This window comes from Bos grunniens, chromosome 25, assembly GCF_055505025.1.
Source record: "Bos grunniens cultivar Pamir isolate PY7600 chromosome 25, Bosgru_T2T1.0, whole genome shotgun sequence".
NCBI lineage: Eukaryota > Metazoa > Chordata > Mammalia > Artiodactyla > Bovidae > Bos > Bos grunniens.
In genome coordinates this window covers 17,451,117-17,475,235 of record NC_141189.1, presented here as the reverse complement: position 1 = coordinate 17,475,235, position 24,119 = coordinate 17,451,117, and the positions used below count along the sequence as shown (strand labels likewise).

Genomic DNA, 24,119 nt, shown 5'->3' with positions numbered 1-24,119 from the left:
ACAGAGAGGTCAGGTAACGTGCCCCCGATCTCAAGTAGAGGAGCTGGAATCGGCACCCAGGCTGCCTGGTCCCAGAGCACTCCACACACTGTTCTGTCTTCACCTGTCTAGTTTGTGTCCTGCCCATCTGTGAGCTCTCTGAGGACAGACACTGTCTCTGAATTAGCATCCTATCTCAAGTGCCTGCCACAGTGTTTGGCACACAGTAGGAACACAAGGAATTGTATCATTGAGTAGATGGATACACAGATGGATGGCTGAATAATGAGGGCAGGTGATACGTGAAAGGATGGATGGATGGATGTCTGGTAAAAGGAAGAATGACCACTGATGGGTGGATAATGGACGGACAAATGGATAGATGGATGGTTATGGATGGATGATGAATGGATTGATGGATAGATGGGTGGATGAATGGATGGACAAATGGATAGATGGATGAATGAATGGATGCGGGGATGGGTTATGGATGGATGGATGGATAGATGGGAGGATGAATGGACAGACAAATGGATAGATGGACGGATGAATGGATGGGGATGGGTGATGGGTGGATGAATGGATGGACAAATGGATAGATGGATGGATGAATGGATGTGGGGATGGGTTATGGATGGATGGATGGATGATGAATGGATGGAAGGATAGATGGGTGGATGATGGATGGATAGATGGATGGATGGATCGATGAATGATTGGTTGGATGATGTGTTTATAGAAGAATGAAGAACAACATTCTCTCCTTGAGGGAAATTTCTAGAAATCCTTTGGGAAGGGACAAGGCCTCTTGGAGTCAGGAGTCCTAATTCAAACCCTTAACCCTGCTTTTGCTAGCTCTGTGATCTTGGGCAAGATGCTTCATCTCTGTGACCCTAAGTTCCCTCATCTTCATAATAGGAATCTGTTTCTTCAGGCATCTAAGCCCTAAGGTTTAATATAAATGTGACTCTAGACACAGGGTAAAGGGTCCCCATGGGGGTCAGGGTGGCTGAGGGCCTGGGTTTGAGGGCCTATCTATGGCCCTCTCCAGTGTCCTGCCTGCCTGGCACCCACCTCCCCACCCTCTGGAATCCAAGAGAGCCTGCCAGCCTGGCTCTATTCTGACCCCACCCCCCGACCCAGTCTCAGCTACAGGACCACCCCCCTTTCCTCCCACCCACCCACACTTCAGCATCTAACCCTGACCAGCACACTCAGGGCTGTCTTATCTTCAGGCTCCTTAGAGACCTGATAGGGTGGGGCCACGAAGGGGCAGCCACAGCCCAGAGAGCAACTGGCCTCCACACGCAGCAAGAAAACAGATCCAACAAGCATTTATTGAGTCCCTGCTGTGTGCCTGCAGTGGGACCCTCCCCCGCTGCGGGGCCAAGGCCACAGCCCCTCTTTCAAGAAACCCCACTCATTCCCTGTCCCCAACAGGGGACCTCCGAGACTTCCTGGCTGGCTTGTGGGTCCCAGCCCTTTAGCGGCCAAGGTCCGTGTCCTTCTCAGCATCCCAGCCGCACCCAGCAGGGTTCTGCACGTGACGGAGGCAGGAGTCAGGAGTGGCTGTCCCCAAGTCATACTGTGCAGCCCTTCAGACGCCCTGGCCCCAATTCCAGGACACTGAGACCCAGGCAGCCGTGGGCAGGGCAGCCCACGTGTCTCCCACGCAGGCTGGCTGAGTTCACAGCACGCAGGCCAGGTTCCAAAGGCGCCAGACCAGTGATCCTGCGGCAGGGGGCTGGTGCTGATGATGGCCCGAGGTCTGGAACCAGGCTGTTCACGGTCACACCCAGTGCCCCAGGACCCAGCACTGGCGGTTCAGCTCTGCTGCCTCGTGTGCAGAGCTCCGGGGCCAGGAATCTCCCATGTGTGGCTGGTGTCCTGCCAAGGGGACAGGGTGGTCAGTGCTGACAGCTGCCTTCCTCCACCCATGTGCCACCGCCCCCTCCCACTCCCCATCCACCCATTTGTCCACCCACACGCAACTCTCCACCCACTCACTGTTCCATTCAGCACCTCACCATCCACTTACCCAACTCTCCGTCTCTGCCACGCCCCCATCAGCCACTCTCTGCCCACCCATCCACCAACACCTAGACATCCGCCTGCCAACACCCGCTGCCATCCACTCACCAACCCACCAAAATACCCACCATTCCGCTCACACACTATCCCCACCATGACTCCCCAAGCCTTAAAACCCAGTCAAGCATCTCCCACCTGTCAACACATCACACACCCGCCAACATCCCATCCATCCTCGCAGCAGCCCAGAAAACTCCCACCAGCCCTGCTCTCCACACACACATCTACCCATCACCCAAAACACCCACCCATCCACCCGCCCGGCCACTTTTCACCTCACCCACCTACTTGTCTGCTTCCCAACCTACCAACACATCCACACCCACACGTCAAGTCTCCAGCCCTTAACTCACAGACATTCTCATCCAACTATTGCCCACTGCCCAACCACCAACCCTGCACACGCACCTGCCCTCACTTCATCCACCCCACTCAAGCCATCCACCCACCTTCTTTCCACCCTTCACCCACCCAAAGGCTTCCCCTGTCTCCCACCACCCCTCAACCCCATCAGGCTTCCCTGGGGTCCACTGCGTGCTCCCAATATGCTCAAGGCGCTATGGGAGGGTTAGAAGGAGAATTGTGTAGATGACTCCAGAGCCGCGACCTTACTTGACCCTTACTTGATGCTTACTTGAGCGAGCGAGTATGTGGACATCTGAAAGCCAGCCCTGAGCTGCTCCCTGGGCCAAGGCAGGGGGCAGCCTCTATGACCACAGCCTCTGCTCCGCCTGGGCAAGCAGAGGGGCTGGGAGGCTCATCTGATCCAACGTGCACGCTCACTCTTCTGTTTTTCTTGATTCTCGGAAGCTCGCTCCCCTGCCTTCACCCAAGCACCACCTTCATGTCTTCCTATCTCACTAGACCATTCCCATCTCCAAGTTGGGACCTGCTTCAAATGTCCTTGTACCTACTATCAAACTGAACCCTCAAAGCCCAGCTCAAATCTCTCCTCCTATAGGAAGCCCTCCAGACATCTGCTCTCTGGCCTCAGGGGTCTCCTTCTCTTAAGAGCACCCACCCTGAATGGTGCTCCACCAGCCTTTTCACTATGAGACCATTAACCCAGGAGAGAGATGGCTCAACCCCTGGAGAACATTCCATGGTGACTCCTTGGAGCCAGAAAGATGAGAACAAAGAGGAACGTGGGGAGGAGAGACTGCCTGGAATGGGGAGTGGGATGGGTGTGAAGGGCGAGGAAGCAAACTAGCTGCAAAGGAGCACTTAGAGTCCACACACCATGCTAGGTTGTCCCGAAAAGCCTGAACCCATTTTACAGATGAGGAAACTGAGGCTCAGCCAGCATAAGCAGCTGCCTTAGGATTCACAGCTACACTGCTGCTGGGTTGAATTAATTTCTTCTTGATTCCAAACTTCAGCATTTTTTTTTTAATGTGTTCTGCTCAGATAACTTCTCATCCTTTAGGGTCAGACATCCCTCAGAGCAAGCCCCTTGAGGTGGAAATTCCTGCTGAAGCCAAGAATTCTTGCTTGCATACCTCCAAGGGCGGGCAGCTCATTATTCTTTCTCCATGCCCAAAGCAGCTCTGACTATTGGGAGATTCTTCCTCATAACAAAGGCAGGAAGGGAACAGGCAAAGATGAGGAAGATTGTGCCAATGCTGGGGAGTGTGCACACGTCATTTTTTTTCCCCTTTGGCTTTTCTTCTGTTTTTAATATTCTTTAATGTTGGTGCTTTGCTAATTTTACTAGATTTTTTTAAAGGGATGGAAAACATTTGGCAAACATTCGGCAAACATTCTGGAATCGTTTGGCCTTAGGAAAAACATTTGTTTTGGCCCCAGTCGCTGAAACAGTTGCATTCTTTGAAAGTGCTTGCTGCCAAGATATAGGTGTTGGGATTTTTTTTTTTAATCGAAAAGCAAATATTTGGTGTACAGAAAGGTTTGATTGTTTTTCTAAATGAGTATTTAGAAATGATTGTAGTTGCTCTTACTGTTGCCAACTAGCAGAACCTTGGAGAGTTTGATGGAACAGAGGGAAAGTGATCATGTGTTTTTAGGGGAAAGGAGGGGCCGTGATCCTTATCCTTCTTTGAGTAAAAATCAGGCTTCCTAGGACTTCCTCGCTGGTTTTAAGAATTTGCCTTCCAGCGCAGGGGACGTGGGTTCGATCCTTGGCCGAGGAACTGAGATCCCAGGTGCCACAGGACAACTAAGCCCGCCTGCCACAAGCAGGAGACTGGAGTTCAACCCCTGGGTTGGGAAGATCCCCAGGAGGAGGGCATGACAACCCTCTCCAGTATTCTTGCCTGGAGAATCCCATGGACAGAAGAGCCTGGCGGGCTATAGTCCATGGGGTTGCGAAGAGTCAGAAACCACTGAGCAAGTAAACGGCAGAGCTCGTGCAGCCTGGAGCCCGAGCCACAACTGGAGAGAAACCTGAGCGCCGCAACCGGAAGATCTCACATGCTGCGGCCAAGACCTGATGCAGACCAAAGTAAATACATATCTTAAAAAAAAAATCAAATACAGGGGATTCTCTGGCTGTCCAATGGTTAGAGCTCTGCACCCTCACTGCTCAGCGCTGCAAGCCACACAGCAAGGCCAAAACAAAAATCAAGCTTCCTGTTCCCTGGATCCCAGGAGAGGCTTGGGATCCACAGTCATTTACAGTGGGAGGAGCCCTGTCCTCACCATGTACCCCACTGGCCTACCACGACTCCCCACTCACTTCCCTTCTCTGGGGCCCTTTACATTGGGGTCAATCACCAGCCAGGGGGGAAAAAAATCCTTATGGTACAGATCAGGAAATCCCACCTTAACATGTCCACTGGGCCCAAACCAATGACATAACAGGGTGAAGCGGTCAGAAGCAGCCTTTCCTTAGCTCTGGCCAACTGTTGCCCCAGGGAATGTGGGCTCCGATCTTCCAAAACGCTCAGAGAGACTGACAATCCGGATTTTGAAATCAAATCTCCTGGCTTCTAAGTGATTTTAAAGGGCTTTTCAAGGGCTTCCTGGTGGCTCAGCGGTAAAGAATTTGCCTGCAACAGGAGTTACAGTTTCTTCCCCCTGGGTTGGGAAGATCCCCTGGAGGAGGGCATGGCAACCCCCTCTAGTGTTCTTGCCTGGAGAATCCCATGGACAGAGGAGCCTGGTGGACTGCAGTCCATAGAGTCGCAAAAAGTCGAACACGACTGAAGCGACTTAGCACGCACACAAGGCTTTTAAAGCATTTAAAACCACCGGTGGGCCAAGCAGCATCTCCCAGGCTGGACTCAGCCTGCAGGAGCCACTTCTGACCTCTGACTTCTCCCTGGCCTGCATCTTTGTCCCCTGACTCTGTTCCATGGCTTTGCACATTCTGGTCCCTGGGCCATGTGCTCTTCCCTGCTGTCCTCTGGCTGTTGAGCCCCCGGGTCCTCACCCAAATGCTCCCTCCTCTGCAAAGCACTCCATGGATCTCTGCACCCGTACACCAAGCTGCACGTCGTTCTCTCCCGTGACTGTCACTTTCTGTTGTCAAGATCCCTGCCACTAACCTGGAGAGACTCAGTGCTGGCGGGGACTGAGTCTGCTCCATCCTGGAGCCTGCAGCCCCCAGCAGCTGGCTGGGCCCAGAGCAAGCCCTGAGCTCATAAATGAAGAAACCACTCAGGAGGAGGATGGAGTGATCCCTGCACTGGAGGCCTAGGCACCCCCCCATCTTCCCGGATCAAATGGACATATTCTCTGTACATTTGAGAGGCTCTTCGCTCAGCCTCTCCTCCTTTGGGTACAGGCTTGTGGGTTGGGGGTGAACTGTACTTGGAGTCCAATCATCAAAGGTTCAAATCCAGGCTCTGCCAATAACAAGCTGAGCGACTTTTTTTTTTTTTTTTTTTTAAGCTGTTTGACTTTTGACAAGTGGCTTCATCTCTCTGGGCCTGCAAATGGATGTTAGTTGTAAAGGCATCAGCAGACCCAGCAAGCCCCCCTGCTAGAAGCCCTCCATTATGCAACCTCAGAGAGATGTAAAAATAACAAAATGCTCAGGGTAGAGGAGGTTGAGGTTCAGCCACCTTTCTTCACAGATGAGCAGGCCAAGGTCCATAGGTGGGAAGAGATTTGTCCAAGGCCTCACCCAGACGGTTGGCTGCAAGTACTGTGTTTTAAATCCCCTTGGCACCTCCCAGCATAGCAGAGTAGTCAATCCATAGGAGGTTCTCAGAAGTTGTGATTTATCTTCTCTTTTTAGTCGAGATATTAAACATGAAGTTTTTTTTTTAACATTCGGTCTCTTCCAGTCCTAATATCTCAATCCCTTAGTGGAGAATCACCATCTTGAAATTCCCCAAGGCACTGAGATCCCAAGAGATCAGCTCTTAGCTCTGTTGAAATGTATGAAATTGCAATCACTGTTCCAAAACAAATTCACTGGGTTGGAAGGGCCCGTCGAGACCAAGAATGGCATCACCAATGCGCAGAAAAGGAAATGGGGACAATCAGAGGGGAAGTGACATGTCCAAGGTGCTCTGAAGCTGGTAGAGCAATCAGTGAGGGTGGGGAGATGTCTGGTGTTGGCATTCTTGACCCCGTAGGAGCCGCGCCTGATACAGAAGAGCCAGATGGACCGCACCATCCACTGTCCAAGGTGCTGACTTACTCTCCCCAGGACTCATGGGTCATATCCAGAGCCTACTGTCCCGGCTGCCCAATCTGGAACTCTTACCTCCAGACAGATATAGGATGTGGGAGAGAGATAGGGAGATGGATCAAGGTTGGCACTGAGCTGTCTGGCTTTGGATACCCTTCCAGCTAGTGACGTCATCACTCCTCTTCCACGGCTACCTGACTGCCTCTCCAAGTCAACCCTGCTCTGTCAATCTCTACCCTGAGGGTGCTTCTGAGACTCTATCATATTTGGTAATATCTGGTCACTTGTTTCCTTCCATTTTCCTTTTCTAGGCTGTATACAACCCAAGGACACAGACTAGCTCTGCTTTTATTCATCACTGTGTCCCCAGCACTCAGCACAATTTCACACACAGTGTTGAGAGCATAGATTTGTTGAAAGAATAAACGATGGAGGACTAGGGAAGAAGAGCAGGTTTGTGTGGGATTCCTGCTGGGGGGAAGGCTGAGTTTTCCAGCCTGCTTTGGGGGTGGCTTGTCCTAGGAGATCAAATGGAATTCCATCCCTCTCTTCATTCAAGTCTAGCTTCTGGGGACTGACCATTTTACATTCTCTTCATCTCTTTTCCACACTTGGGATCAGGCTGAGTCCACGGGACCTGCCACCTTTCCCCAGAGCCACTGATTCCTTCATTTCTTTGTTTGCTGAGCACCTACTCTGTGTCAGCCTCCCCACTGGGTGCTGGGTCTGGAGACATGAGTGAGATGCAGACCTGTCCTCTGAATGCTCACAGCCTAGTGAGGGGGAAGAGACGACAAGAGCAGGACTGCCCTGGTGGTGCAGTGGATAAGAATCCGTTTGCCAGTGCAGGGGACACAGGTTTGATTCCTGGTCTGGGAAGATCCCACACGCCGAGGAGCAATTAAGCCCATGCAACACAGCTACTGAGCCCGAGCTCTGGAGCCTGTGCTTTGTAACAAGAGAAGCCATTGCAATGAGAGGCCTGTGCCCTGCAGCTAGAAAGCAGCTCCTGCTCACCACAAATAGAGAAAAACCCGAGTGAAGCAACGAAGACCCAGTGCAGCCAGAAATAAATTTAAAAAGAGAGATGACAGGAGAAAACATTCCTCCAGTTCTCACTGTGCCCTGCGTTCATTGACTCATGCAATCCTCAGAAATGGAAGTTAGGTGCCATCACTATGCCCATCATACAGATGAAGAAACCCAGGTCCAGACAGGTTACATCCTTGAGGTTTCAGCCTTGGAATTTGAACCTAAGCAGCTTCACTCTAAAGGCTGGGCTTGGAAACACTGTAAACCTCTCTCTCTCATCTATTCAAATGTCAGGGCAGGGAAATGCAGAGGTGAACACAACCTCCTCTGTTGGGACTGGAGAAGGGGTTGATTGCTAGCTACTCCTGGACATCTGAGCTAGACTTGGAAAGCCCCGTGAAGCTCAAAATTCCACCGGTAGTTTTTTTTGTTTGTTTGTTTTGTTTTGTTTTTTTGCCAAACGGAGGCAGGGAGCAGGTCACTTCAGGCAGAAGGAACAGAGTGTGAAATAGGTCCTTGGCAGGTAAATGAGGCTTTTTGGAGGTGTGAAAAACATAGTGATGGTGGCTGGAGGAAGGCAAGATGGTCTGTAAGGCTGGAAAGCCCGGCACACAGGGCTGGAGGGGTAAGGAGCAGAGGGCTGCAATTGCAAAGATGCTGGGTGCCAGGTGTAAGCAACCCGGCAGCCCCCCAGGGAGTACAGGGTTCCTCCTGTACCTGGGGTTTCTTCTGCATCATCAGACTTACCTGATGCAGATTCCTGGCCTGCCCCGAACTAAGGGGGGCAAAAAGGGACATAAAGAAGAACAATGACCCAGCTTGAGCTTGGAGTCACCCAGACTTGTGAGCCAAGAAAAATAACGTTGTTGCTCGAAATCCAAGGAACTTATATGAGGATGAAGTGAGCTGGACCATTCACTGGAAAGGTCCTGAGGAGCAACCCTGTTCCAGGCACGAATGTGGTGACAAGGTCCCCGTCCTCCTGACATTTCCATTACAGTGGGGAGAGAGTTAGCAGAGAAGGATTCCGAGAGTGTTGAGTGACTGAAAGAAAGCTGAAGCAGGGGTGGGATGGTGGGAGAAGGCTTCTTGGGGAATGTCCGGGAGGAGTCGGCACAGACCTCATACCTACCCCACCAAGGATGCTCTCATGGGAGGGTTTGGGCTGGGAGGGGGTGAAGAAGATATGATTCAGGTTGTGTCTTTGGGGGATGGATGGGAAGAGTCATGACTCCAGAAGCAGCGATTTCCACCCAGAAGCTGCTGAATAGCCCAGTGAGTGAGTGATAGTCCTTTTGGTCATGTCTGACTCTGCAATGCTGTGGACTGAAGCCCGCCAGGCTCCTCTGTCCATGGGATTCTCCAGGCAAGAATACTGGAGTGGGCTGCCATTCCCTTCTCCAGGGAATCTTCCCAACCCAGGGATCGAACATGGGTCTCCTGCATTGCAGAGATTCTTTACCATCTGAGCTACCAGGGAAGCCTGCTGCTGCTGCTGCTGCTGCTGCTAATTCGCTTCAGTCGTGTCCAACTCTGTGCAACCCCAGAAACGGCAGCCCACCAGGCTCCCCCGTCCCTGGGATTCTCCAGGCAAGAACACTAGAGTGGGTTGCCATTTCCTTCTCCAATGCATGAAAGTGAAAAGTGAAAGTGAAGTCGCTCAGTTGTGTCCAACTCTTAGTGACCCCATGGACTGCAGCCTACCAGGCTCCTCTGTCCATGGGATTCTCCAGGCAAGAATACTGGAGTGGGGTGCCATTCCCTTCTCCAGGGAATCTTCCCAACCCAGGGATCGAACATGGGTCTCCTGCATTGCAGAGATTCTTTACCATCTGAGCCACCAGGGAAGCAGAGCAGGTGACAAAATGAAGACTCCCTCCTGGCAGGAGCCTGGGGCCAGGTGTTGCTCAGAGTCTGGTCCATGGAGCAGCAAAAGCAGCAGCCCTGGAAACGCAGGATCCCAGGCTCCACCCTCCTCAGCCAGAAACTCCAGCGGGGCCCGGGAATCTGTGTTCCAAGAAGCTGGAAACTCTGGGGTGGGACTGGGAAATCCGTGTTTCAAGGAGTCTTCCAGGGAATTCTGATACTGATGCTGGCTTGGCTCTCTCTACCTCAGTGCCAGGGTCTCAGAAATCTGCAAGCTGTGTGCCCAGCAAGCTGGCATTGATATTTATTTCAGAAATATTGTCTGGTTCCATTTTAATAAAGGAAGCCAACTCAGGCAGTACTATATTGGATCTGATTTTGGCCTAATAAAAATGCCAAGTTGCTCCGAGCCCAGAAAAGTCTTCCTTGAAATTCCCTCTGCTATTCTGAGGGCAGCAGCGGCAGAGACACGTCTAGACAGAGCTCTCAGAAGCCACCTCTGTACCCGGCGAGTGACAGCCTCTCAGCCAGCCCAGCCTCACAGACACACCTGGCAAAGTCAGAAGCTTGTCTTGGGCATTGAACTTGACAGCTGCAATCAGCTGCAAACCCCAGTTGCCCCTAAAAGGAAGACTCAAACACCTGGACCATATGGCAGCATCGCCTCCATGAAATGTCACATCTGAGGAGCTCCTGAGCTAGCTGGTGGCACTGCAGAGCCCCAAAGGTAGGTTTCAAAACCAAACGCTTTGCTCAGAAAAAAAAATAAAAATAAGTGGCAGAATCTATATCACAGTAGCCCCAGAAAAAAAATAGCAACTTTTAGAACAGTTAAGAAAAGCAAAAGCTCATGTAACTGTTTATATAAAAGTGAGTTCTCAAGGGGGATACAGTGTGAGAAAATGAGAAGTTTAAAGCAGTAATTGAGCACCTACTGTGTGCCATGCACTGTTCTAGGCTCTCAGGATACAGGTGTGAACAAAACAGAAGATAAGGCGCCTAGGATTTCCCTGGTGGTCCAGTGATTACGAATCTACCTGCCAATGCAAAGGACATGGGTTTCAATCCCTGGTCTGGGAAAATCCCACATGCCTCGGGGCAAATAAAGCCACAACTTCTGAGCCTGTGCTCTAGAGCCCTCGAGCTGCAAATACCGAAGCCCGCGCGCCTAGTTTGTGCTCTGCGACAAGAGAAGCCATCGCAGAGAAGCCTGCACAATGCAATTAGAGAGTAGCCCCTGCTCGCCACAGCTAGAGAAAGCTTGCACGCAGCAACAAAGACCCAGCACAGCCAAAAAGAAGTGATAAATTAATTATTATATTATTATATATTGGGCTTCCCAGGTGGCTCAGTGGGTAAAGAATCTGCCTGCAATGCAGGAGACACAAGAGACGTAGATTTGATCCCTGGGTTGGGAAGATCCCCTGGAGAAGGGCACGGCAACCCACTCCAGTATTCTTGCCTGGAGGGTACCATGGACAGAGGAGCCTGGCAGGCTACAGTCCATTGTGTGTCCACAATGAGTCAGACACAGCCGAAGCGACTGAGCACACACACATTACTGTATTATTAATTAATATGCAATATTAATTAATTGATAAATTATTAATTAAGAAGAGACAGGGTGCCTAATCTCATGGAACCCAGCGGAGAAAGGCAACAAAACCAAAACCAGGTGTGCAAATATAATTTCAAAGAGGTATGGACACAGTGAAGAAAACAGTGATATGAGGTTGACAGGGGAAGCTGGTGCAGGTTAGGGGAGCTTCTCTGAGCAAGTGGCCTTCAGCTGAGATTAGAGAGGAGACGGAGCCAGCCAAGCAAAGATTTAGAGAAAGAGCATTCCAGGTGGGGAGAAGGACATGTGCAAAGGTCCTGGGGTGGGGGGTGGGGAATGACTTTTACTTGTTCAAGAAAGAGAAAGGCCATGGTGGTTGCAGCCAAATGAGGCAGGGGAGAGAGGGAAGAGATGAGGTGAGGAGTTTGGGGGCCAGAGCAGGAACAGCCTGGTTCCCAGGATAAAGGGAAAGAGTTACATGCCAAGCTGAGCCATCCTGCCCAGAGATCCCACCAGAAATCTTGACAAAGTCAGTCCATGTCTCAGAGCCTCAGTCTCGCTGTCTATACAATAAGAACAACTACCCTCCTTCCCAGGGCTGTGCCAGCGGCTATGAAGTGCTCAGCAGAACCTGCACTCAGTAAGTGTTTAATAACGCGGGCTCCCTGGCACTCCTTCTCCCCCGTGCCTCCTGCTGGGGAGTCAGGCCACCACCAGATCTGAACAGTTGCTCAGCACAGAAATATTGCAAAACGCATCCAGGCATTTCCAAAACATTTTCTTGGCCCAAACTCCACCAGCAGCTAAGAGGCCACATTCTGCAGATGGTGTCATTTCCCTGGATGGTGGTATCAGGCTGCTCTCTAGCCCATGACCCATGTGAGAACCCAGTCCATTGTGGCTGGGCCCTGCACCCCCAAAGGCTTCCTGGGGTATGCATGGGGTATGGCAGACCATCCCTGATGACTCGGGGTATGGACTCTGGAACCAGACAGGCTGGGCACACATCCACTTCCTGGCACAACCATAACCTGCCTGGGCCTCACTTTCCCTGTCTGTAAAATGGGTCTATCAGTTCAGTTCAGTTCAGTAGCTCAGTTGTGACTGACTGTTTGCGACCCCATGGACTGCAGCACACCGGGCTTCCCTGTTCATCACCAACTCCTGGAGCTTGCTCAAACTCACCTCCATCGAGTCGGTGATGCCATCCAACCAACTCACCCTCTGTCACGCCCTTCTCCTCCTGCCTTCCCAGAATCAGGGTCTTTTCCAGTGAGTCAGTTCTTCACATCAGGTAGCCAAAGTATTGGAGCTTCAGCTTCAGCATCAGTCCTTCCAATGAATATTCAGGACTGATTTCCTTTAGGATGGACTGGTTGGATCTCCTTGCAGTCCAAGGGACCGTCAAGAGTCTTCTCCAACACTACAGTTCAAAAGCATCAATTCTTCAGCGCTCAGCTTTCTTTATGGCCCAACTCTCACATATGTTTGGGGTTAGATGAGAGGGAGAAGATCAATGTAAAGTCCTCAGAGCATCCACAAGGGTAAGATACTGCCATCAGACCTGGTGGGGCTGACGGAGCTCTTCCGGTTGGCTGTTTTCCTCATTAAGTCCAGGTATCATCATTATAGCTGTCGAATTCAACCAAGCCGGAACACCCGGAGACGAAGTACCCCTCTCTTTCCTCTTCTCCACCCCTCCCTCACTCAGCAGGATGAGGCATCTGGCCTCTTGTCACAGTGGCTGCGCTGACCCCATGGTGGCTCTGGCCAACACTACAGAAGCGCTTTGGGAGCTCCCGGGCCCAGACTCAGCTTCTTCATCTCCATGTTCCAGAGCCCTGCATGCAACGCCCAGCCCAGAGAAGCATCTTTAGCAAAGGTTTGTTGAATATGTGAGTGAATCAATGACTTTCACGTGGCCACACACAGCCCACTTCAGGACAATGACAGTGACCGGGGCCCTCCAGCCAACATCCTGCCCACGCTCTGCTGCCCCTGCCCCCAGCTCCAACAGCAGACCGGGTCTTTCTCTACCTCACTGTTCGAACTCTGAGTCCCCAGTGCCTCCACTGGTTCCGGAGGAAAGACAGCCAACCCACTAGCTTGGCTACCTGATGAAAGGCAGGCCTGGCAGAGGCACTGTGGGGTCCACACTTCCTTTCTTCCCCGAGAAGCTGGGGTTTGAAAAACCTCTGGGAGCTGCAGCCCCTTCTCCACCAGCTTCCCTGCTTCTCATTCTCTTTTTAAAAGCTACCTAATTTTTTACAGTAATTTTATTTTATTCATTTATTTATTTATTGGCCATACCACACAGCACGTGGGTGTCTCCCAGCCAGGGATCAAACCTACGCCCCCTGCATAGGAAGCACAGAGTTTTAACCACTGGACCACCAGAGAAGCCCTTCCATGGTTCTATTTGAGCCCCAGGGTGTTAGGACCTCGTGGCTTCTCCATCTCTCCCCACCCTATATGACCCTAGACCATCTCAGCAGTCCCCCAGCTTCAACGGCCTCTGTTCTCAACCTTACACACCCCTAAAACTCTACACAGATGCCATATCATCGCATCCCCCTCAAACTCATCCTCTCCGTTTCCATCAGTGGATGACATCTGACCCTTGACAGCTGACTCAAAACTTCCGAGCATATCCTAGGTTCCTGGCCCGCTCCTCACCTCCAATCAGACAAGCTGATGTTGTGGGCGCCCATCCCCCCAAGTGAAGCCTGTTGCTCACCTCCTGTGCAGACTTCCTCCAATCCACCCCAGGAGATTCATGCACCCCACCCCACCGCACTCCAGCAGCCCTCACACAAGGCCCAAGGAGAGTTGCTGTCATGGTTGGGAGGATAACTCGGACCACGTGCTTGGCCCTGGCTCCCCGAGTCCCCCAGCGGAGGCTCCGCTGATGACCACTTGGAAGGTGACTTTCACCTGCCACTGCCTTTCCCTGCGGAGCCCGCCTGCCGGGCGCCTATTTGCACTTTCTGGGATGCCCCACATAAGGCACTTGCTGTTGAATCTTCATCTCGGGATCCGCTCTGGAGGAACACAAACAGGCACTCTGACAACTCTTCCAGCAAAAGGTTTTTGAATTCGCCCACTTTTATCTCTGCTGCCGCAGATCAGGCCACCATCACTCCTGGGATGATGGCGACGGCATCTAAGCTCTTCTCCTGGTCTCTCTCTTCCTCCCCTTCTGTCCTTTTTCTCACAGTGCATATGGATAGAAAGGAGGACAGGTAGACATGGGTATGGATAAAGATGATGTAGATACAGATACAGATAAATAACCTGGGTAAGGGGCTTCCCAGGTGGCCCACTAGCTCAGACTCCTCATTTCCCAATGCAGGGGGACTGGGTTCAATCCCTGGTGAGGGAACTAGACTCTACATGAGGCAACTAACAGCCCTGATGACACAACCAAGAGTCTGCATGCCACAACTTAAGATCCCATGTGCCACAATAAGACACAGTGCAGCCAAATGAAAAATAAATACTAAAAAAAAAAAAAGAATAACCTGGGTACGTCTCTTCCCTGCTCAAAATGCCCCTGGGCTCCTCACTGCAGAGCCAATTCCTTCGCGTGGTCCCACCTCCTGGGTCCCCCAGCCCCATCCCCCAGCCCGCCATCCATCCCCACCTCCCCATTGCTCTCCCCACCCCAGCCACGAGGCCTCCAGGGCTGGCTGTCCCTGCCCTGGGGACTTGGCACCTGCCGCCCCTCTGCCCAGAAGGCTCTTTGGCTGACTCCTTCTCACTCCTTAAGTCCCCGTTCCAGTCGCTCCTCAAAGAGGTGGCTCTAAAGGGGTCTCCTGGATCCTGCTTTATCATCACGTTCCTTAGCTCTTGAGATCGTCTTATTTGTTTCTGAGTTCACATCTCACTTGATTCTCTCCTCTAGACTCCCTGCCTCACAGGCAGGGGTGTTGTCTGATCTGGCTTCAGGTTGCATCTCTAGCACCAGTATGGAGGGCCTGCACAGCTCAGTATTTGTTATGGGCACAAAAGAAGGAATTCTCCACGAGCTGTTGACCCGGGGAATGCATCTGATGCTTGGGAGGTGAAGTGGGTACCGGGGCTGGGCTGGGGGTGCAGGGCTTCTGCAGCTCCCCTGAGCCTGGCTGTCCCCACTCTCCATCCCAGGGCTTGCATTCAGGGCCAGACACTCCTTCAGTTCTTTCTTCCATCCTCAGGCCCCAGGGATCTGGCCTTTCCGCCTCCTGTCTCCCAGCTGCCCCCAAGACAAGCCCCACGACCTCTTTCCACCCAGGGCTTCCTGCCCTCTCTGCAGGGCTCCCCTGGGAGGGGGCGATGCTAGGTCCAAGGAGGGAGTTGGTGGTGCTCTGGGGTGGGGCTCTGGAACACACCAGGGCTCTCAGCCCATCCCTAGCATGTGCTTCCTGCTCTCCTCTGTTATCAGAGGAGATAACACTTCCCAGCCACCTCCGTGCCCTGGTTCCTGACCTCTTCCTCCAGGAAGCCCCCATCCTGACACCTGACATGAAACCACAGTATATGTGCCCACCACGCACTCCAGTTCCTCAAGCAAGCAGTTAGCATTCTGACCACCTTCCCGGACTGGTGCCTCCCCCAGGAGCCTCTTCCTTCAGCATGGAGACCAGACCCTCTCCTCCTCCCCAACCAGGTCTCCTCCCAAGCTCCTTCACCACCTCCATCTTCTTTCTCCCATCAGAGCCATTCCTCACTCAGTTACTAGGATCGTGGAGGGTGGGGTCAGACAGACCTGAGTTTAAATTTCTGCCATCTTGTTCAGGCTCCCCAGAAGCAGACCCTGAGATAGGAATCAGAGCAAAGGGGAGACGCTACAGAGGTGCCACCAAACTTGGCGGAGGGGGAGCGGGCCCAGGGAGGGAAGGCGGTCAGCCCAGGTGGCTGCCAGACATGGTGCTGTGTGTTAGTCACTCAGCCTGTCTGACTCTGTGACCCCCATGGACTGCAGCCGGCCAGGATCTTCTGTCCATGAAACTGCCTAGGCAAGAATACTGGAGCAGGTTGTCAATTGCCCCTTCAGGGGATCTTTCCGAGCCAGGGACAGAACTTGTGTCTCCTTCGTCTCATGCACTGGTAGGTGGATTCTTTAGCACTGAGCCACCTGGAAGCCCACTAGACTGGTAACACTTAGGTAATCCTGCAAATCACACACCTCCAGGCGATCCTACTCAAGGGGAAAGGGAGCCAGGGTGCCAGCCTCCTTGTGCACTTCCTGCCTTCTGAGGGTAGAGGTGGAGCAAGCCCCCAGGCACAGAGACGCAGATACAAACAGCTGGGAGGCAGTGTAGTCTCCTAACAGGTCTGAGACATAGGAGCATCTGCTCTAACAGTCCTGCCACTGACTAGCTAAGCTGTGTGACGTTTGGCAAGTGGCTCCACCTCTCTGAGCCCTCCTTTCTGCAAAGTGTGGATAGTAATCCCAGCTGTTGGGGTTGGTGGTCAGCAAGAACAGGAGATCAGGCATAAAAAGTCCTTAGTACAGAGTGGGGTGGGCAGGGAGCACAGGGTGGGCAAGCAGCAGGCTCAGATGAGACTCTGCCCCTTTAATCTTGTATCAGCTCCTTTCTTTTCTGTCCGGAGCAAAGCCTTCCTCTCTTTTGACCTCTCTTTTGCTTTCTGATGTTTGTTTTCTGCATAGGAACCCTAGGTTCTGTCCTGTACAGAGAAGCCTTCTGAGCTTCTGGGAGCATTCACGGCTCAGAACTTGGGACCTGGGACTCCCCCTGATTTGGGTAGTTCCACCCCAGAGCTCCTGTCCCTTCAGGCCCATGGCGAACCCGGCCTGCATGGAACTGTGGCTCCCCTGCCTGTCTTTAAGGTACCCAGTGTCCCTCTTGCTTCCTTAGCATTCCGACCCCATTGCAAGGGCTGTGGCTGCTGCATGCAGAAGATTTGCTCTTCTTGCCCCCAGCCTCAGTTTCGCCCTCTGCAGTATATGTCTAGGGGAGAATGCAGGGGTGCAGGGAGAGGTTGGCCTGACTGGTCTCCAGGGTCCTCTCTTCTCAGACGGCCTACAAATCCGCAGCGCCGGCTCCTGCAGCTGAGGCCACTTACGGGCAGGGTATCTCTCGTGGCGGCAATCCAAGCGAAAGTCCTCCTCCTCGTGCCCGTCCCCCTTCTCCATCCTGGAAAGAAAAGAAGCCAAAAGCTGGCGTAAGAAAGATCAGGCTGAGCTGGCAGAGACCCAGGACCTGGAAAAGTGTGGCCCCTCCCCCCCCCCCGGAGAACACGTGGCAAAGCAACTTGGCACCATCGCCCCGTGGGATCCTTCCCATGGCCCTGTGAGATGGGCATCATCCCTCCATTTGACTGATGAAGAAACTGAGGTATCGAAAGGTAATGTGACCGATCGGGTGCCATCCAGCTGATAAACAGGAGGCAGAAGAGGGAGGCAAACCTATGCGCTCTCACAAAAAGATGTCCAATCACGTGCAAATGGCATATGACAAAAGAAAGTGTGCCGTGTGTTTGAAAAATCACACACTAGGCCTTCCCTGGTGGTCCAGGGGTCAAGAATCTGCCTGCCAATGCAGCGGACACAGGACGGATTCCTGGTCCAGAAAGATTCCACATGCCGCGCGGCAACCAAACCGGTGCACCACACTACTGAGTCCGCACTCTAGAGCCCACGCTCTGCACCAGGAGAATCCACCACAATGAGAAGCCATGCACCGCACCTGGAGAGTAGCCCCTGCGTGCCGCAACTAGCGAAAGCCATCGGACAGCAACGAAGACCCAGTGCAGTAAAAAAAAAATGCATTAATTAATTTAAAAACTTTAATTACACACTGATATGCACAAAGCATTACTTGGCAGAACGTATACCAAAAGGTTAAGGTGATTGACCCCAGATAATGAGAATAAAGGGGATTAAATCTGAAGTCTTTTATTTTTTTAATCTTTCTCCACTCCTGGAAAGCCTTCTTTTTTTTTTTTTTTTAATTTTATTTTTTAAAAAAAAATCACATGCTCCCCATCCTGAACCCTCCTCCCTCCCAACCTCCCCATACCATCCTCCTGGGCCTTCCCAGCGCACCAGCCCCAAGCATCCAGCATCGTGCACTGAACCTGGACTGGCATCTCGTTTCATACATGATATTTCACATGTTTCAATGACATTCTCCCAAATCTTCCCACCCTCTCCCACAGAGTCCATAAGACTGTTCTATACATCAGTGTCTCTTTTGCTGTCTCGTACACAGGGTTATCGTTACCATCTTTCTAAATTCCTAAGTCCTAAGGGGAAAGTTCATAGCAATACAGGCACACCTCAAGAAACAAGAAAAAAGTCAAATAAATAACCTAACTCTACACCTCAAACAACTAGAAAAGGAAGAAATGAAGAACCCCAGGGTTAGTAGAAGGAAAGAAATCTTAAAAATTAGAGCAGAAATAAATGCAAAAGAAACAAAAGAGACCATAGCAAAAATCAACAAAGCCAAAAGCTGGTTCTTTGAAAGGATAAATAAAATTGACAAACCATTAGCCAGACTCATCAAGAAACAAAGGGAGAAAAATCAAATCAATAAAATTAGAAATGACAGTGGAGAGATCACAACAGACAATATAGAAATACAAAGGATCATAAGAGACTATTATCAACAATTATATACCAATAAAATGGACAACGAGGAAGAAATGGACAAATTCTTAGAAAAGTACAACTTTCCAAAACTCGACCAGGAAGAAATAGAAAACCTTAACAGACCCATCACAAGCATGGAAATTGAAACTGTAATCAAAAATCTTCCAGTAAACAAAAGCCCAGGTCCAGACGGCTTCACAGCTGAATTCTACCAAAAATTTAGAGAAGAGCTAACACCTATCCTGCTCAAACTCTTCCAGAAAATTGCAGAGGAAGGTAAACTTCCAAACTCATTCTATGAGGCCACCATCACCCTAATACCAAAACCTGACAAAGATGCCACAAAAAAAGAAAACTATAGGCCAATATCACTGATGAACATAGATGCAAAAATCCTAAACAAAATTCTAGCAATCAGAATCCAACAACACATTAAAAAGATCATACACCATGACCAAGTGGGCTTTATCCCAGGGATGCAAGGATTCTTCAATATCCGCAAATCAATCAATGTAATACACCACATTAACAAATTGAAAAACAAAAACCATATGATTATCTCAATAGATGCAGAGAAAGCCTTTGACAAAATTCAACACCCATTTATGATAAAAACTCTCCAGAAAGCAGGAATAGAAGGAACATACCTCAACATAATAAAAGCTATATATGACAAACCCACAGCAAACATTATCCTCAATGGTGAAAAATTGAAAGCATTTCCTCTAAAGTCAGGAACAAAACAAGGGTGCCCACTTTCACCATTACTATTCAACATAGTTTTGGAAGTTTTGGCTACAGCAATCAGAGCAGAAAAAGAAATAAAAGGAATCCAAATTGGAAAAGAAGAAGTAAAACTCTCACTATTTGCAGATGACATGATCCTCTACATAGAAAACCCTAAAGACTCCACCAGAAAATTACTAGAACTAATCAATGATTATAGTAAAGTTGCAGGATATAAAATCAACACACAGAAATCCCTTGCATTCCTATACACTAATAATGAGAAAACAGAAAGAGAAATTAAGGAAACAATTCCATTCACCATTGCAACGAAGAGAATAAAATACTTAGGAATATATCTACCTAAAGAAACTAAAGACCTATATATAGAAAACTATAAAACACTGGTGAAAGAAATCAAAGAGGACACTAATAGATGGAGAAATATACCATGTTCATGGATTGGAAGAATCAATATAGTGAAAATGAGTATACTACCCAAAGCAATTTATAGATTCAATGCAATCCCTATCAAGCTACCAACAGTATTCTTCACAGAGCTAGAACAAATAATTTCACAATTTGTATGGAAATACAAAAAACCTCGAATAGCCAAAGCGATCTTGAGAAAGAAAAATGGAACTGGAGGAATCAACCTACCTGACTTCAGGCTCTACTACAAAGCCACAGTTATCAAGACAGTATGGTACTGGCACAAAGACAGAAATATAGATCAATGGAACAAAATAGAAAGCCCAGAGATAAATCCACGCACATATGGACACCTTATCTTTGACAAAGGAGGCAAGAATATACAGTGGATTAAAGACAATCTCTTTAACAAGTGGTGCTGGGAAATCTGGTCAACCACTTGTAAAAGAATGAAACTAGAACACTTTCTAACACCATATACAAAAATAAACTCAAAATGGATTAAAGATCTCAACATAAGACCAGAAACTATAAAACTCCTAGAGGAGAACATAGGCAAAACACTCTCTGACATACATCACAGCAGGATCCTCTATGACCCACCTCCCAGAATATTGGAAATAAAAGCAAAAATAAACAAATGGGACCTAATTAAACTTAAAAGCTTATGCACATCAAAGGAAACTATTAGCAAGGTGAAAAGACAGCCTTCAGAATGGGAGAAAATAATAGCAAATGAAGCAACTGACAAACAACTAATCTCAAAAATATACAAGCAACTCCTACAGCTCAACTCTAGAAAAATAAATGACCCAATCAAAAAATGGGCCAAAGATCTAAATAGACATTTCTCCAAAGAAGACATACAGATGGCTAACAAACACTTGAAAAGATGTTCAACATCACTCTTTATCAGAGAAATGCAAATCAAAACCACTATGAGGTACCATTTCACACCAGTCAGAATGGCTGCGATCCAAAAGTCTACAAATAATAAATGCTGGAGAGGGTGTGGAGAAAAGGGAACCCTCTTACACTGTTGGTGGGAATGCAAATTAGTACAGCCACTATGGAGAACAGTGTGGAGATTCCTTAAAAAACTGGAAATAGAACTGCCTTATGATCCAGCAATCCCACTGCTGGGCATACACACTGAGGAAACCAGAAGGGAAAGAGACACGTGTACCCCAATGTTCATCGCAGCACTGTTTATAATAGCCAGGACATGGAAGCAACCTAGATGTCCATCAGCAGATGAATGGATAAGAAAGCTGTGGTACATATACACAATGGAGTATTACTCAGCCATTAAAAAGAATACATTTGAATCAGTTCTAATGAGGTGGATGAAACTGGAGACTATTATACAGAGTGAAGTAAGCCAGAAGGAAAAACATAAATACAGTATACTAACGCATGTATATGGAATTTAGAAAGCCTTCTTTTTGAATTTACCTCTATTTTCTGATTTCTGGGCAAAAGACTTTGATTAGCTGTGTCACTTTTCTTAACTAAATTAAAACAACTCCCATAGATATTTCTACATAGAAACAAGGCTCTGGTCTTCCAACAGCTGCCACAATTCTCTTTCCTCCCAACAGCTGTATGAATTTCTCCTCTGGAGCGACTGGCAAGGCTGGGATGAGCGACAAGCACAGAGCAGAGGCTGACAAGGGTCAGAGTGGAGGCAACTGCAGACTCTCCAACACGGTTCCAGCCCTAGACCCTCACCCCCATCCCACTGAAGGCAGAGTCAGAGAACGGGCAGGTCCATGTGCCCACACGGCACTCACCCATGTGTGACCCAGACACATTCCAGAGCTCCCGAGGTCCAGTCCACATGTGCTGTTCCTTTGTCTGTGTGTGTGCGCGTGTGTGCATGCATGCACACGCACACGTGTGTTCAACTCTTTGCAACCCCTTGGACTGCCGTCCGCCAGGCTTCTCTGTCCATGGGATTTTTCAGGCAAGAATACTGGAGTGGCTTGCCATTTCCTTCTCCAGGGGGCCTTTCTGACCCAGGGATCAGACCCACATCTCCTAGGTCTCCACCCCACATCTCCTAGGTCTCCTGCATTGCAGGCAGATTCTTTACCGCTGAGCAGTGCCTTTAGACAAATATAACCTAGTCCCCGGAAGTAGAAACAATTCCCACCACTACTGCATGTCCTAAGCACACACTGCAGGCACCTCCCAGCCCTTATCTGTGGCCCTGTGCCTTGACATCATCCCTCCGTTCTTCACTTTGCTTTTAGTTACCTCGGAGCTTATGTTTCAGGAGAGAACCACTGTGCCTGGCAGGTACCCCACTTCCTGGACACCCAAATCTTGCTGCTAAGAAGCCCAGAGTTCAATAGTCAACATATGAGAACACCAGCCAGTTAGCAAACACCTGTTGTGCTGGGGACCACAGGGACAACTCAGAGCGGTCCCAGCCCTTGAGATGCTCCTATCTGCTGTACACATGAACCGATGATCACAACTTCACGTTAAGTTTTAAGGGAGGACATTACGAAGGTTGAATAGGGTGAGTGTCTAGTTAGTGGCTGACAAACTTCTTCCGTAAAGGTCTGGATGATAAATATATGAGCTTTCATAGGCCAGATGATCTCTGTCACAACTACTCAAACACCCTTGTAGTTGGAAGCAGCCGCAGACAATATGTAAATGAAGGGCCGTTTTGTTCAGCAGATAATTACGGGTTTCCCTGGTGGCTCAGACAGTAAAGAATCTGCAGCAACGCCAGAGATCTGGGTTCAATCCCTGGGTCAGGAAGATACCCTAGAAAAGGGAATTGCAATTCACTCCAGTAATCTTGCCTGGGAAATCCCAAGGACAGAGGAGCCTGGCAGGCTACAGTCCATGGGATCGCAAAGAATCGGACACGACTAAGCAACCACGTTTTCACGTTCTTATGTACTAGCTTCTTGGAGATAGTGTGTTAACCTCTGGTCTAGCCAGTGGTTCTCCACGTGGAGGTCCCGACATCACCAGGGGAGTCTTCAATTGCCCGGTGATTGCAGTATGCAGCCAGGGTTGAGATCCACTTGGGTGGGGACCAGTGGAGGCTTCATGGGAGGAAGCGATGCTGGGGCTGCATCCTGGAAGTCACAGGACACGCTGGCCTCTCAGAGAGGCAGCTGGGATCCAGCCGGGGTCTGCCTGATTTCTGCCGTGCTGTGAGGCTATTCTGGAAAGAGCTAGTTCCTTGCACAAACACGGCCCTTCCATCAGGTTCGCCAATGAAAATTACGGGTCTGCAGGGTCCCAGCAGCCGTCTCCAAACTGATGTTTAAGGAGAGAACCACTGTGCCTGGCATGGCACCCCACTTCCTGGACACCCAAACCTTGTTGCTAAGAGGCCCAGAGGTCAATAGTCAACATGTGAGAAAACTTGCCAGTTAGAAATCACCTGCCGGGCTGGGGACAACTCGGAGAGGTCTCAACCAAATCATCTGATAAAGGGCTGGGTTTTCCCCCGTTAACTTTCAATCTACCTTGGACTACATTTTTAATAAAATACAATAAAAATGAATTGCTGGAGATTGAAATGAACACATGAGCACACACAAAAAGCAAGCTCGGGTGTACCAGCAATGTCAGTTATGGCAAGAGCTCTGACCCTTCGCCCCACCCCGTGCTCCCTGGCAGGAGACACCTGAGGGCAAGAGATGCTCTGGGTGCGACTGAGACCTTGGGCCCTGCAGGGAGGCAGGGTCGTGGCTGAGTCCAGCTCTGCTATGAACAGGCAGCTCACCAGAAGCTCTGAACCTCTGTGTTCTGGAATTTTCTACATGGCCATGGGCAGGCCAGTGGTGGTGGGAATGACCAGAAGGACAGACACCATGGCCCCACTGGTTGCTGTGAGGATGGGAGCCCAGGATCCGGCATAGAGGGAGGTTAGAACAGAGTAGCCCTACTGACTTTCAATCGGTTTCATCATTGGTCCCCCCGCAAACACTTTAAACTCAGAAAAAGGATGGAGTTTATCTCCTTCTTTACTTGTAGTGTCGAGGTCCAGCACAGCGATGGCAAAAAGTATCCCAAGGAATGTTAGAAAGGAGAGAAGGAGGGGGAAGGAGGGAGGCAAGGAATTGAGGAGAAGCACATTGCAGGAGACACAGGTTTGATTTTTCCCTGGGTCGGGAAGATCCCCTGGAGGAGGGCGTGGCTACCCACTGCAGTATTCTTGCCTGGAGAATCCCAGGGACAGAGAAGCCTGGGGTAGGGGTGGG

General features: G+C 50.0%; 1 protein-coding gene across 1 annotated transcript in view; it reads right to left on the bottom strand.

The window, feature by feature from the left end:
- Positions 1 to 1,296: 1,296 nt before the first annotated feature.
- GSG1L (GSG1 like) overlaps positions 1,297 to 24,119 on the bottom strand; it is a 256,063-nt gene continuing 233,240 nt past the window's right edge. The window contains exons 6-7 of the mRNA XM_086375189.1: positions 17,196 to 17,266; positions 1,297 to 1,866 (exon numbers count right to left, since the gene is read on the bottom strand). Coding sequence (XP_086231315.1) covers positions 1,769 to 1,866; positions 17,196 to 17,266 — 169 coding nt within the window. The 3' untranslated portion in view covers positions 1,297 to 1,768. The remainder of the gene's footprint in view (positions 1,867 to 17,195; positions 17,267 to 24,119) is intronic.